The sequence below is a fragment of the Serinus canaria genome, chromosome 1A (assembly GCF_022539315.1).
Source record: "Serinus canaria isolate serCan28SL12 chromosome 1A, serCan2020, whole genome shotgun sequence".
NCBI classification, from domain to species: domain Eukaryota; kingdom Metazoa; phylum Chordata; class Aves; order Passeriformes; family Fringillidae; genus Serinus; species Serinus canaria.
This window is the reverse complement of record NC_066314.1, coordinates 11,818,295-11,834,556: the sequence shown is the minus strand read 5'-3', so window position 1 is coordinate 11,834,556 and position 16,262 is coordinate 11,818,295. Positions and strand designations below refer to the sequence as shown.

The 16,262-nt window shown below is 37.7% G+C and overlaps 1 protein-coding gene across 3 annotated transcripts in view; it reads left to right on the top strand.

Moving 5' to 3' along the window:
* PTPN12 (protein tyrosine phosphatase non-receptor type 12) overlaps positions 1–16,262 on the top strand; it is a 69,569-nt gene extending 53,307 nt beyond the window's left edge. The window contains exons 13-18 of one of the 3 annotated variants that reach the window (XM_009086854.4): positions 7,343–8,307; positions 11,229–11,306; positions 12,635–12,723; positions 13,667–13,697; positions 14,224–14,340; positions 14,957–16,262. In XM_009086854.4, coding sequence (XP_009085102.1) covers positions 7,343–8,307; positions 11,229–11,306; positions 12,635–12,723; positions 13,667–13,697; positions 14,224–14,340; positions 14,957–15,018 — 1,342 coding nt within the window. In that variant the 3' untranslated portion in view covers positions 15,019–16,262. Of the gene's footprint in view, positions 1–7,342; positions 8,308–9,015; positions 9,933–11,228; positions 11,307–12,634; positions 12,724–13,666; positions 13,698–14,223; positions 14,341–14,956 lie in introns of those variants that run through there. The other 2 variants (XM_018910308.3, XM_050984150.1) reach the window with 2 other exon arrangements.

The window sequence follows — 16,262 nt, the reverse complement described above, 5'->3', positions numbered from 1 at the left end:
GAAAGATGAATAAAAAGTAGAATAAAGCTACTGATACCATAAAAACTTAAGATGAATATGTTGTGTTTATAAATAGAAATACACATAATGCAAATAGAAGTTTTATAATTGACTCTAAATGTAAGCGACAATATTTTTGTGAAGTTTGTGTTTAAATATACCAACCTTGCAATGCTTATCTGCGCATAGACATGTTTACTAGTCAGATATGTTAGATCTACTTGTGTTTTAATTCTGCTAGGTGATAGTAGCAAAACCAACTTCAAATAGCCTGAAATAACAACTGAACCCTCCTTTTTGGAGACAAAACCATAATGACAAATACCTATTTATTCTAGAAAAATCTCAGACAAATACTGTTTTTGACTAGAGTATGACTACCAAATGCTGTTGTTATTATTTAGAAGAATTGGTCTCACCAATCCTTTCATTCAGCAGAGGAAAATCTTCTCTAGCTCTTAAAATGCCCAGGCATAGCTTTACAGAAGCCAAAAGTAAATCTGAACCCACAGATTAATCAGCCTAAAATGGGTACCCAACCCAAGTGTTAAGACAGCTAAAAAAGCAACTCTCCTGAACAAGGTGTCCAAGTCCCCCAGCTGGTCTGTACAGAGCTTGTAGTGGCCTTTGGCAGGTGATCTGGCCTGTGTTACATTACCTGTAGTTAAACAGACATAAGGGGAGCACTTGGGTTTCCTAAAGTTGTTGAATGACGTAAGAAACCACCAGCCAGGTGATATTCCTGGATACCAAATAGGCAGAAGTAAAGTATAATTCCTTTAAAATAAAGAAAGTGATAGAAGTAGGTTAGGGCTTTTTACAAACAAATTACAGGGTTTGCACTATGTAGGCAAAATATTTTTTTTTACCTTATTTGGAGTGATGGTAATGTGATTGTATTCATTTATGTAGATTAGCATGATGACAGAGGAGTCAGTTAACCTGTGTTCATGATGAGTTCCAAGCTCTTGAAACTTCATCACTGAGCTTAGAAATATGATTTCTGTCCAATAGATGATTTCCTTACTAGTGTTCCTTGAAATAACCTTAGGTATACCTTAGTTTTTATAATTTTTCTATATTAATGTAATATTAACATATGTATAATTCTTGTAATTCATGTTTAAGCACACATCTGTCTTATCTGCACTGCATTGTTCTTTACTTGCTGCATTAAGTTAAAATCTTTTAATCTCTCCTTAAAGCCTGGGGTTTTTTTGGGCCTGTTTCCATAAAATCATATTTTACCATCTGCCAGCAGTGGCAGGCAGATTGATTTCTTAAAGGTGAATAAATGGAAGCTTTTAGCAAAGCTGTTGTCTTTCTAAAATGGAGATTATTTTTGAAAAACAATTAATTAAACTCCTCCTGGAAGATGCTTCTGAGGAAAGACTTTATTTGCTATTAGTCACATCTGCTCAAAATACCCACTAATGAGCATGTTTTATTCTAGATGTGGGGGGTAATTTTACAAATCTACAGCCTGATTGAGTCAGGACATAGAGTCAGGTTTTGTGTATTGTGGAGATTTTGGCATAGATTAACATCCTTTTCCTGGGGAGGATGGGAGAGCAGAATCAGTAAAACATTTTAATTTAATTCCCATATGCACAGGGAACATTTTTAGATAGCCAGCCAAATATGTACTTGAATTTTACATGCACTGTCTCTGAAGAAGTTACAAGCAAGTTGCTAAAGCTACTATTTTTGAAAAGAAATAAGGCTCTTATATTCTTTATAACCTATGTTGTAAATGGCTTTATCATGCATATTTAGTAAACTAAGCTGCATTTTTTTAAGGGAAGGTTTAACATTTGCTTTTTCTGAAGCAAGAAGGGCTATAGGGACTGATAGAGCAGAGTACTTTGGGCGAGCTTGGTTTCAGGTGAACTTGCCTGAGGTGATGCTGAGTGAGCAGGAAAAAAATTGGCTTTTTTTTTCTAGGCCTCAGGATGCTTGTTTTCCATATTCTTACTGGACTAAGCCATGTTTGCTTAGACAGCAAAGTCTATGATACCTGTTAGTTGTTTTCTGACAGCCCAAGGTCTGCTGGATGAGATGGTGTCATCTCCTCTGCAGCCCTTTCCACTGGCTAACCACTCAGGTCTTGGCAGAATTTTTCTGTGAAGGTGGCTTTCTCACTCTCTCTTGTTCTGTTTGTAATATTCTAATGCAAACATCTCAGTATCTTCTTTGGACTTTAGGATCTCTTCTGAAAGTGCAACTAATATCATGTAGCTCTTGTCTGTGCTAAGGATGAGATGTCACTAAAGACTTTTACCATGGGAGGTAGGAAGCTAACTCAGAGAGGTGTAATTAATCCTTTTAGTACTTGATTTGGCCTGGGCATGTATTAGGGAAGGAGTGATGCTTTCTAGGCTCCCTTTATGTCTTCTTGGGAGTTAGAAGGATATCTTTAGGATCTCTTTATTATGTAGGTATTAAATTGGTATTTTATTAGGTCACCATGAAGCATCTAGCTGTACTTGTTTTGCAGAGGTTTGGAATTGTATTGCCTTCCAAGCTTTTATCACCTTGTAATGCTTTAGTGTAGTTAAACTTGCTGTACAATATGTGAGTATTGTCATTTAGCTTAATGTATCTCTCTGTTTGATGTCAACATAAAAAATATTCTAATATTACTCCCTGATTATTACAGAGGTAAACAAGAACAACTCATTAGTGCATACACCAGCACCTTATCCTAGAAACTGCTTAGCTTGGCAGTTGATGATCACTTCTTGTGGAAGTCAGCTCTCTTTAGAGGACTTGGGGAGATGGAAAGTCTTCATTAGACATGTTTTAATTATTTTCAGGTTAAGGTAGGAAGAGGGTATAAGTAAGGTTTAACTTTGTTATATAAAGGACTGCAAAAATCTTGTTTTAAGTTACATTTTAGGACTGTACTTGATTTTAGGTGACTGATGTGTCAGAATTCAGAGGGAGCACCTTAATGCTTTTAAGTATTAGTCCATGAAATATTTGTGTGCTTAGCAGTTGATTCAAAAGTACTGGGGAAAAGAGGTGGTTTATTTTAGTCAGGCTTGGTTACAAAAAGGTCTTTATTTTCAAGTTCAAATGCAGTTTGAAATCAAAGCATAGACTTAGACATAAACTCATGAAAAGCAAAGATGATTTAACAGCTTTTTTGTATGCAGTGTAATGAAGAGCTATGTGCTGCTGTCTGAAGGTGGAAAGGTAAAATACTGCAGCATTTTAACTTCTCATCAGATTCTGTTCAGACTTCAGTCTAATGATAGTAGATACATTCCCAGGGTTATGTGTTAGTCTGTTTCATTTCAAGCCCTGCAAACCATCTCTATCTCCTACAAAGCTTGACATAAAACTCACTGATGGGTGTTCCTTCTTAGTTAACTGTCTCTAATTTGTATGCCACAATTTAAAAAACCAAAAAGCTTTGGTAAGTAAATTTTAAGAGATAAATTCACCAGCTGGTTATTTTTATTAATTCATTGCACTTTTATATAATTATTTGTAGTACTTTTGCAATAGCTTCACTCACTGGACTGCTGCTTTTCTTTCATGTGGATGGCAGTGGTTTAATGCTGAAGTAGAATAATGTGGTTGGCTAGCTTCAGCCTGCTTATGTTGAGTTTAATTTTCCTATTCTAATTATGAGGGAGGATGTAGAGCTTGGTGTCTATTTTTGGTTGCTCATATCAGCTGCATTCCATGACCTTGGCATCACTCTCTTTTCTCTTGAAACACCCTGCAGTATGCTGCATAGAATAACCATGGGTTACTTAAGGCTTTTTTTCTTTTAAACACTGGCCAAGTTTCATTTAAATCTGAACTCACTGTGTGCAATTTCAGTAATGTAGCTCTTTTCCATTAGGAGTAGAATGGATTAGATTTTAAAACATTCTAAAAATTTATAATGTCTTGCAGAGAAAGCAATAAATGGCTTGTTTTTCATTTTTGGTTGAAAGCTGTAGGAAGGCTTTTTTTTTTTTTTTTTGACAAGTTATTGTACTTTTGACAAATTTTGTGTAGTTATTACTATGACAAATAATTTTAAAATGGTGTTATTAATTCGTGGTTTACCTGACACCTGAGAAGCCAGTGACACTAGGGCACTGCACCAGCTGTGTGGCAATAAGAGTGCATGAAAAAGCTGCCTCGATCACCCAGGGAAATTCCATTTCCAGCTGTAAATGAGGAAGTGCTGAGGTAGTGGCATCCCAAGATTATCAGGAGCAGTTGTATCTGAAGAGGCACTTGAAGGCTGAGCCATGACAAAGCTTTCTATTTTTTTATCTCACTGTGAGATTTTGCAACCCTATTTAAAGGTATCATACAGGGAAGCTTACTTCTCTTACCTGAATGGCCTGGCTTTCTTTGGTTCACTGACTCTGTTCTGTCTCAATATCCTATTTCATGAGCTTTCTGTGGGTTTCCTGCTATTTTAAATCAATCTGGTCTTACTGTCTCCTGTTGTTTTCAACAGTATTAGTAGCCACTTTTCAGATAATTTGCTGCCTCTGGGGGCAGAAATGTCTGTGGAGCACAGCTGTTGAAGGATATGCCCAAAGACAGCATTATGCAGCAGCCCAAAATGCCCAAGATTGACAAGACTTTTAGAACAAACTACTGCCAAACAGATGTTCTGAATGTGTTCATATCCTAATAGTTCTGCTGTGTGAAAATGAACAGAAGCATTATTTGCAATGCAGAACATGTGAAATAGTAATATTAAAAATGTCAATAAAATGGAAATATGTTGCCTATTGGGATTTATTTCCTAATTTAAAGAGAAAAAGACACATTAGAGTGCTATCTGGACATCTCAATTGCTGAGGACAGATATCTTTCAATATTAATAAGGCAAATAATGATTTTGACAAATAATTTCTCATTTCTTCCCCAGAAACTCTCATTTAAGAATGAAGAAGTGACATTTAACTTCAGATGTAATGGGGAACATTATAGTAGTTCTGTTGAGATGTGTAGGAGGAAGTTGTTTAATCAACTTTTGGGCTGCTGATGTGTGCAGCATTTCCTTTGTCATCAGTTCTACGGATACATCTAAGGGAACTGTTGGAATACATGTGAGGCTCTGTTTACCAGTGGATCAAAGGGTAGAGTGATTTTATTGACCAGTAATTGGTGAAGAACTTTATGAATTTTGACTGGTATTGTGGACCTATATCCTTGTTATATCTAGCTGAATGCCAATTTACTCCTTTAGCTAATTGTAATGCATAATGTTCGGTCTGTGCCAGATAAGGAATTAGTTTTGCTGATTGCAAATAACTCTGGGTCAGGAAAATCAGGTCAATAAGGAAAACCCATGATTTTCAGTAGGAGGATTTAGTGGAGATTACTGATGAGCACCACTGCTGGTAAAAGGGGACATGTAAATATTTGTGCAAGTGTACTCGCTGTCTCCCATCCTGTGTTCCCCTCCCCCTTTGGAACAGAGGAGAGAAATCCAAGAGGAGGGAATTCTCTTGTCCTTAGTGTGTATTAAATTGGAGCAAGATTAACGTCCCCCCATTTCCTGTTTTCTTTACTAATTCAGGCAAACAATTTACTCTCAAGCTTATTCATTTTTCAACAACTAGAGGCAAGAGTTCCCAAATTACTTCGGTTAAATTGCTTTGATGTGCTTTGTAGTTCTTCTGTTTTAATGTAAAGAAAAACAGCAATATACAAGTGCAGGGAGGAGATGAAGAAAAGGAATTTGAGGCCCAACTCTTTGCGACAGGAGTCAGACAGAGAGTGGAAGAGATCACCCAGGACTGCAAGGGAGCCTCGGGTTTTCCAGATACAAAGATACAGGAACTTGTAGAAGATAATTTGGAAGCTGTTGCAGTACTTCAGAGGGTTAGGATTTTTACAAACTGAGAATCCAAATGGTTCTCTTTAGTATGGAATCTCTTGTAAAAAGATTTTAGTTCTGCAACCTATTCTGCCATAGCTTGGTGCTAATAAAGACACAAGGATGAAACAAATGCTGTAGCCTGTCCTAAGTCAGGTATGCTTTGAGTTCTCTACAAGACTCAGTTATGAAACAGTCTTTGGGCTTTTTTTGTTTTGGTTTTTTTTTCCTATGTGTCATGATAGTCTCAAGATTTTGCCTTGCTGGGTCCTTCTTAGGCATGGTTTGGAAGCAGGGGAGCCAGAGTAGTACTTTGATTTTGCTCATTATGTGGCATGCAGACAAATAATGAGAGCCTGTCCTTTCTCTTGTAGACAGAGTTCTTGTGCAATCTTGTCCTTAGGCTGTCTCGTGAGAGCAGAGTTTAGGGGCAGAATAGAATTCCCTCCTTCCATGTGCTGGCCATGGTGCTTTGGGTGCAGCCCAGGACATGGTTGGTTTTTGGGCTGTGGGTTGGTTTCTGCCCACTGCTGGATCATGTCCAGCCTCTCCTCCACCAGCCCTCCAAGTCCTTCTCCACAGGGCTGCTCCCAGTCTGTTCAACCCCCCAGTCTGAATGGATGCTGGGGGCTGCCCCCACCAAGGTGCAGCACCTTGGCTTTGTTGAACCTGATGATGTTTTCATGGGGCCACCTATTGAGCTTGTCCAGTCATCCTGGATGTTTAAAGGAATGGAAATTATAAAAATGCCTTCATCAGTTGTGCTAAATGTTTTTAGTCAACAACTCTAATCTGACCATATGCTTGAAGAACTTTTGAGTAGCTTGAGATGAACTGCAGTTATAAGTGCTGTGGTTTCACTAATATGCACTGTAATTTGGAACATAAATTCTACTGGAGTTATTTTTTATGTTGTATATACCTCATGTCAACTAAATTTGGTTTGCAACTAAGCCAAGACTATCAAATACACAAACAAAAATAAAATCCTCTTGAGCATGTACAGAAAAATAAAATTGAAGAAAGATAATTAATGTTAAGTGGACTGTAAGGATTTTTTTTAAAGAAATCTTTCTTAAAAAAGAAAGATTTCTTAAAAAATGAAATTTTACTGAAATTTGAATTCCATATTCCAACTTTCTCAGAGCCACTTAAGGAAAAAAGTAGTGAAATGCTGCCACAAGAGGGCCTGTCTTGCAATGTCTTTGCAGAATGCTTCTAGGAAAGGATGTGAGCAATCTTTGAACTATTACTGAGGATTAGTTGTGGCCTGAATGAATGTCCTTGTGATATTCTGAAAGACATTTTGAGGGTGTTGACTTAATTCTTGCCTACCCCACTAGTCATATTCTATCACCGTTTTCTGTATGAAATGGAAGCTCTGTGTGGAGTTTGATATTGGTGTTACAGCATTAACTACTGCAGTGGGAGATGGATAGATAGCTAAAATCTTGTCAAAATCCAGAAAATTTAGACAATTGTGTCTTGGTTGTTTTGCAGTTGCCTTGTAGAAGGAGATGCTAAAGAAGAAATCTTGCAGCCTCCGGAGCCTCAGCCAGTACCACCAATCCTAACACCATCTCCCCCATCAGCTTATCCAACAGTCACTACGGTGTGGCAGGACAATGACAGATACCATCCAAAGCCAGTTTTGCACATGGTTTCAGCAGAGCATTCAACAGACCTCAACGAGAATTATAATAAGTCCACAGAACATTCAGGGAAGCATGAACCCAGCGAACACACAGAGAAGAGGCTGGAGCGCAACCTAAGTTTTGAGATCAAGAAGGTTCCTCTGCAGGAGGGACCACGAAGCTTTGATGGGAACTCCCTGTTGAACAGGGGACATGCAATTAAAATTAAGCCTGTGTCATCCTGTGTGATTGATAAGAGCTTTAAGCCACAGGAACAGATTTCAGGGGATTCATTTGTAGATGCTTCTCAAAACTCATGTATGGAATACAGCGTGCCACAGTCTAACACAGCCTTAATACCTTCACCAGAAGGTCTGCAGAGTCAGCAGGTGTCTGACACCCCACCCAGACCAGACCGTCTGCCTCTGACAGAGAAGGGACACGCCACGTGGTCACTACAAGGGCCTGAAAATGCACTGCGTACCTCCGTGTCTGAAGAGTTGTCTTCAGACGCCTTGTGTCACGGTGTTAAAACTCTCTCTCTAGTGTCAAACAGCCCGGCTGAGCATCCTTCCAGTGATCCTGTTGGTCATACTCCTCTTTCTGTTCGAGCACCTCTCTGTTTTACTAACCCTCTCCATGCAGATGATTCTGACACGGATGAGGTGGACTTCGACAGAGCCATGAGCAAAAGCGCGTCCAATGTGTCAACCGCAAGTGCCACAGTCTCTGCTGCCGCTAATACTGAAAACATTTCTGCCAGAAAAGTATTGCCAATGTCTATTGCTAGGCAAGACTTAACAGCTGTAACATGTTCTGAAGATGGCAAAGGTAGGTTTCACTGAGGTTCAGAAGTGCTGTTCTTTATCTAGCTGCATCTGTAAAGCTGGACAACATAAATTTCTTTGCAAAGCAATTTTCTAAATGTAAATTTAATCAGTGTAGTATGGCAGCTTCAGAGAGAGCATAGCTCTTTTCCTGACAGCTTTCAGTTTGCATGGGAGCTATTTTTGGTATAAAGTACTACAGACCATGATTAGCTGCTTCAAAAGCTGTACTGTGAGCTTTATTATGAGCATTTGTTTAATGCTTTATCTATAATGCATTCCTGTAGGTTTGTATGTAATTGTAGGTTTCTGTGTTATTATTTGGTGCATATTTTTTCTCTATGCCCAGTTTCATGAAAGTGTCTATAATATTTGGGGGTTGACTAGTCAAAGCATTTTCAACAGGCTTGTGCAAATACATAACAATTTCATGCTTATTGGTTGATGTGCTGTTCCTTAAAATGTAGATGTAACCTCATTCACTGCATTGGTCTTTGAAGTTGCTCATGATTTGGCTCCTGCATTTTGACAGTGTTGTAAATATTTAGCTGTGCTTTCCTCTTTTTCTGTACATGGCTGGGGGTGACAAGCTAATACAGCTGTTAATCTAAAAATCCAAGTTATGCTTTATTAGCCCTTTGAAAATTATTTAGTGGCTTTTTATCTTTTACTACTTTTTTTTTTTATTTCCTTTTTTTTTTTTTTGCCGAAGTTTGCAAGTTAGAACGTCATTTTTTGAAGGCAAAAGGGTCCCAAAACGTGCAGGTGCAGATTTCAGTCAGGCTGGCACACTTAGAGCAGATGGAGGACAGAGCAGGAAGAAGAGATTAGGCCTTGGCAACTGCTTGTGCAAAGTCCAACAAAACAAGAAGGCAGTGGAGCTGAAGGAAGAACATGAACCTCTGGATCCAGCTCAGACTCCTGTGCTTGGAGCTGCTCACAGTGATGGCCTCACCTCAGGAGTCTGGGCAGACTTCAAGATTTTCTGAAGTCAAATGGGGCTCAGTGTGTGATGTAGGATCAGAACCAGCTGAATTGGAAGTACTGGCTTTGTGAACTGAATGTTCACCAAAAGTCATATATCCAGAGATGTGAACTGTTTTGCAGCCTTAAAAATAGTCTGTTTCTGTAGATCTTGATACAGCTCTATAGATATTGTGATCTGTACCTATAGATCTATAGATTTTGGTTTAGATTGTGTAAACACAGGACAATACTTGCACATACTTGTATATCTTTAACACTGTGATTTAAAAGATGCTCTGCAAAGCTGACGAAGTCCTTTTGTCAAAGTTATTTCACTTTGCAAGCAGTTCTCCTTGGATTTGTTTTATAGATTTCCAGGCTATTGTATTTTTCCTTTTAGCCAGAATTTTTTTCTTTCCCAGAGCAATCATCATTTGTCACTGTTTGGAAATGATCATTTCTCTGTGCATCTCATTAGATGCTGTAAGAACATGCAAATAAAATAAGTGATATGTCATAAATATGATAAAGAATTGGAGAAATGTTGCTCTAGACTTTGTTTCATGTAACTGTGTATCAGAAACGTCTTGAAATAACAGTACAGCCCTTGTGCTGCTGGTATGTTGATGATTTCACAGGAATTGATTAAAATTCTAACATTAATTTTTCTTATCATTTATCTCTTGTTAATAAGGGTGTATCTTTTCCCCATTTGTTTGATAGTGAACACTTCCCATTTTACATTCTGGTTGTAGGTTTTGTAATCCCTCTGGGACTCAATACTATAGGCTTAGATTGCTTTGCACCAGTGATCCTAAACCCTGTTTACAGTGGCTTTCTCATTTTCATACTGGCTCAGGACTCTTCTGTCTAAAGCTGGGAATGTGGCTGCAGTCACCAGTGAAACTTGTCTGTGAACCTACCAGCACCCTGATTGCTTAACCATAACTGCAAATCCTCTTTTTCATTCAAATGAAGTGAAAAGTAGTTGTACCCTGAGGTAAAAGGAAAAAAAAAACACCAAAGAGAACAATAAAACAGAAACAACTCAGAAACAAAACCCTAAAAACTCACTTTCAGTTAGTGCATATCTGTGGTGACTTTATTTGATGGTTTTATGGAGGCCCTTTCTTTCAATGAAGGTTTTTTAGTGCTGTATGGTAAACTTGAGATGGAGCAGGTCTCAGAAGTCACTTGGAAGATGATGGCTTGTAGAACTTGATGGAATTCTGTCCCTGCAGCACCTGGGGATGCTGGCAGCTCAAGCTTCATGGCTTTGTTAGTTGAAAAGTGTCTTTGTATTTTTGAATCCTGTGCAGAGTACAGTTGTTAGATGAGATTTCTTATGGCAGCAGCTACTTTAAATTGTTTTAAACTTTTAATTACTACTCCAAATTTCTTAGCAGGTCAGACAGGGGCTTTTGCTGCCAGAATAGCTTGTGTTAGTACACTCCTGGGAGGTGAGAGGGAAAAGGCTGGGGACAGGATGTGGTACTGGCACCAACAGTAGCCATCTGCTCTGGCTCCTATTTACCCTTTGGCCTAGTAAACCTTGCACTAGGCTGTTCAACCGTGTCGGTGGTGTGGGTGCCAGTGGGCCTCAACATGGACTTGGTAAGCAAAACTGAGACCTGAAAAATGAACAAAAAGTATTCATTTGACTTACTGAGGATTTTTTTTCCCTCCAAATTATTTATACTGAAAATGTTTTCATTTTCTTTCTTGCATAACACACAAACTTATGCTATGCCCTTAATGTGAAGTTAATGTTGGTAGATGAAGTTGCTCCAGAGTGTTAGTGTGGTGAACCAAAATGTTTTATAACACTTACAATTTTTCTTTTGCTTTAGATACTATGCTGGGTTTAGGATTATCTCATTTATGAAAAGATCAACTTCTAAAAGTCTGGAAAAAAAAATCTATGTATTTTAACTTATCTAAATGTCATATTTGATTTAGATGCTGATGCTAGTGAAGATTCCTCTCCCCCGCTCCCAGAAAGAACACCAGAATCATTTGTATTAGCAAGTGAACAGAGTGAGTTTTTGATGTTTGGTGATAATTGGAGATGAAATGTGAAGAGCATGTCAGTATTGTATTTGAGGACCCCTGATTTTTGGTTAGTCTGTTGGAGCAATTTGTAAAATGGAATGTAATCTATCATGTGCAGTTGCTTATTTTGGGATTTAACTTTTGCACACCCTTGAACACAGAGAAATTATTTTTCATTTTCTGGCTAACTATGGTGTTATATGATATTTAAGTAATTGGGGACTTCAGTGTTAGTAGAGCTAGTTTTCAGTCTGAAGGGTATGGAAATGAGACGATACAGTGGGGAAATGCAGTACAGTTAGGGAATTTCCCAGCTCTTTTAGTTCCTAGTGCTCCCAGGTAGGGAGTGGGTATGCACATGAACAGTGTTTATCTGATCCCCCTTTCTTGGGTAAAGGAAAGATGATGACACTTCATTCTGCACTGCATGCAGTGAACAAGCCCAGTCAGTCAAGTTTTATGTAGTTCACTCTTTGACTGTGTCAAAAGGGTAGCTGCAAGAGAAAGCTGACACAGATGATGTGCTCTGATTGTTATAGTTCATTCACCAAACTAGTAATGGAGGGATACAAAACAGATGAATTGAAATGAAGTGATAAATTAGGTTGATGCTTGGTACCTTTCAGAAAACCTAAAAGTATATCATTATTTACTGAGACTTTTATTTAGTGCCATTTTGAAACTCAAAAAATTTGGGCCCAAGTAGTTAATCTAAATATTTTCGGCATGAAAGTGCTGAAGTTTTGTCAATGTGTTCTTTGAGCATCATAAGCATAGGTAGTGCAGAGTCAAAGTGATCCTTTCTTTGGATATTATGGACCTGCTACTTTTCTGTGACCGCACAAGGAACAAAGCTGCTTTCTTTAAAAATCTCTCTCCAGAGCTGCAATCCCTAAAACCACTTTAATTTTGTTTGTCTTTTTCCACAATGTCAGTAAAGGACAGGTGTGGCTGTCCTGACTTGGATGTTTACTTAGGAGATCTGAAAAATGCATACTATTACTGCCCAGCTGATGTGACAGAAGTTCTAAATTTTCCTTGAAAAGGAAGCCAATGCCCCTGTTGATTAGGACCCCCCACAGGAACAAAATGAACATACACAATGCAAGCACTGTACTCTTGTGCTTGGAGTTATATTGTGGCATTTTGCCTTTTCTGGAGCACCTTTCCTGTAAAGAGATTTTCATGTTTTTTACAAGCATTTAATCTAAAAAAAAAAAAAGAAAATGTTTAGAGCACATTTCTAATGCAGTGTACTAATGCCTCATCATGAGGAGATGTGAAGAATGTTGAGCTGAGTTAATTCTCCCTAGGCACGCCCTTGCTGAAGCCAGCTGTGATTGCACAGTCGGAGTGGAGCCCGCTGCGAGATCAGCACCTGCCTGAGCAAACGGCCTCCCCAGTAAGTGCAGCAGACAAGTCTGTACTCATCACTCATTTCTGGTTTGCTTGGGAGCTACAACTAAAAGTAAAATCCATACTTGTGAGAAGTTGCAGCTGTTGGTCATCTACAACTGGCCAGGTTTTCCTCTGCCTGAGCTGCTGAATTGATGTGAAGACTATGTTTTCTTTCCAAGAAAATGATCTGTTTTTCTAAGGTCAGCAATATTTTTAAAAGCAGTGCTCCTAAATATATGTTAAACTATGGCCTTAAGAATGTAAATATGCTGCTTTTATGAAGCTTGCTGTCTGCCCTCAATAGATCTTAGGCCAATTCAAACTGGAAGAGAACAGCAATCTCTCATCTAAACTTCTGCAGGGCCTCACTCCAGGCTAACCAGAGATTTTTCCAGCTGGGTCTTCAAAACCTCCAGGGATGGACGCTTCTTATGGGCAATCTGTTTCACTGCCTGAAAATGGTTTTCCCTTATGGCCATATTTATTTTAAACAAACCATTTTTGCCCATCAGATTTCACTTTTCTCTCATCCAGCTCACAGTCATCCTGCATGAACAGCTGGCAAAACTTTAAAAGCAAAAAGTCCTTTTTACATTTGTCCCTTTTTTTCATGTGCTCCCATTATCTTACTTAAAAATATGACAAAAAAGATAGATGTGAATTTTCAGGGACTGTAAATGTAGTGTGAGAACTAACCTACCTAAATTTGCAAATGAGTTGCAGGGTCATGTTTTTAAATTTTTATTAAATGCTAAGGTTCTAATAGTAAATTCTCATACTAACTACTGTAGCATTTTTGTCAATGTTGAGTCAAGTCAAAAATGTAGAGGTAAATTAGTATTTCCATGAATGATTTTGGTGATGTTTTCATAATCTTAAATTTCTGTTATTCTTTTAATTTTCTAGAAGCGGTTTGTGTAATTATTTTATATCTCTCTCATTAACAGGGGTTGAAAACAACTTCACCTATACTACCTGGTAAGTGGTGGAAACTTTTCTAAATTTTTTTTTTTTCAAAATACTTTTTTCCTACTGAGCAAAAATTTGCCTGAACTTGGTGTTTGCTCTGAAAGTACCTAAATATATTGTCAAATATACTTGTATTATAAATATATGTATATATTGTATACTTGTATTATAAATATATTGTTACCTATGGTGTCTAAGCACCTTTAGTTTAGAAAGAACATGGACTGAAACCTTTATGTAGATGTATTAAATGGCACTGTGAGCTTTTGCTATAAATAGATGCTATGTGGGATTTCAGCTATCCATACAAACTAATAATCCAGATATGGAAAGCAGGAATATGTTGCTGTCACTGAACATTTACTTCATAAACAATTTTCAACTTTCGCTTTTAGGAAATGAGAAACTGTCTTTCAAAGCTTTATTTTTGTAAATAATATTTGCTGCCAGTTGGGTTTTGGACTGTAATGACAAATGGCATTGCCACAGTGGTGACTAAGTGAATGTTACAGTAAAGGCTGTGTGTGTTTTCTAGATCGTCCTGAACGAAGCAACAAAACACCAACTGACATTTTACCTCAGATTTCTTTCTCTGGTTCCACTGACACAAGAGGTCAAATTTCAGAATTTCCTGCAGAAGTAACAGATATTGGTAATTACAATTCTTTCAAATTATAATCACTAGATGACTTAAACAGGGGATTCACTATCAGTACTGGCTTGGATAGCTGCTACTACTGCTACACTCCAACTCACTGAGATGCAGAACCCAGACAAATAAGCCTGCTTAGTCTCTTCAGCAGTGCTGAAGGAGTTTTCCCCAGAATAAATGATTAAATAATTTTTCACTTAAAAAAACCCTCTGAAGTATAAAATATAGAATTTGTCAAATGGATTATAATTTTTGTAAGTTTTTGTAAATTTTTGAAAACTTCCAGAAATAATACCTGATAACAGCTAGGTGTGCAGAAAAGGAGGGGGAGAAAAGATAACAAATGCTGTAATACTGTATTTAATGAAAAGTACTTTCCAGTGAGGTTTAATTACTGAACTATAATGGTATACAAATTCTTCATATTTGTATTTCCTATGGCCAGAGTGCCTTCAGAATTCCTTGTACAACAAAGTTGTTTTCTAGCCCTGAGAGTTAATCTATTCTGTATGAGCTGAAGCCATGTCTTAGTGATCTGATCTTCTGACTGCCGCCAGCCTTTGTGAGCCTGTGTTGTCCCAGCAGACAGAAGTATTGAATGCATTTCTTTCCTTAGGTTTTGGTAACCGCTGTGCAAAGCCCAGGGGACCAAGAGAGCCACCCTCAGAATGGACATGATCCAAGAACCAATGGACATACTATCAATAAATTATACTGGAAAACTCAAGTGCCACTGAGAACTAGAGAAATAGAGTTCCACTTCCCCGGGGGGCGACTAACACAGAGCAGTGTAGATCTAACTATCAATGGTACATTCTTGCAGTGCATCCCAAGCAAAGCTTGACACATGGTTCACAACAGTGGATTCCAGTATTACAACAACTTTTGCTGGGGCCATCTACCTGCCTTACTACACTTAGGAGAAAGTATTACATATGATTTATTTTGTAACTTCAAGTATTATTGCCTTAATGTCTTTTAACCCTGTTACACGCTGCTTGTAGACATATGTTAATATAGTAATACTTTTGACAGATTGTGTTTATGGACTACTTTTTGCTAACATTTGATTACCATGTATGCATTATTTTGTATATGTACAGGGCAAGTAAGTATATAATTTGATAAAGTTGCAATCATAAAATATTAACAGAAGATGTAAGAAATCTCTGCATGATCTAAATTTTTGTGTACCTTATTTGTAAGTTATTTGCCCTGAAGTTTTAGAAAATAGTTTCTGGGGTTTTTTACAAAAATTGCTGGACACACACAGCCAGAATTGCAGGTTAGCAGAGATAAAGATTGTAATGCATTTTGTAAATTGTAAGCAAAAGGTTATTTTTATATTATATACTGTTTAATTGTCAGACCTGATTTGTTCTGGTTTTCATCTGGTCATGGAGATTCAGTAAGTGCCTTGGAACAGTATTGAATTCTCTTAGCCTGTGTATGTTTCTTCAGTGTTTTGAGTTCATCTGGAATTAGATTATCAAAAAGATTTGTATGTTTCTTAGTATATTTGACCTGCCAGTAAAAGAGAAACCATTTTACATAATCAACTCTCCTTAGTTTTCATTTTAGTGTTTCATCAGTTGCAGTCTTTACAAAGTTCATCTCTATCACCTTTCTGTGTAGTAGGATTTTACGGTTTTAATAGGGCATGTTTCTAATTTGGGAAAACCAGACCACACTGCTAAAAGGACTGTTCAATACCACTGTCTTCTCTTACAGATGGGGAATACAATTTATGTTGTTCAGCAACTGTGTATGTAAGAAAGCAACTTATATGAAGGTTCACCTGGAGCCCTTGCAGCTACACTGTATCTTGGCAATATATTATGTCAAGAGTTAATCCTTATAAGGATTCCTTACTTAAACTTTTCTGTAATACAATCTTTAAATTAAAGAAAGTAAAAATCTCA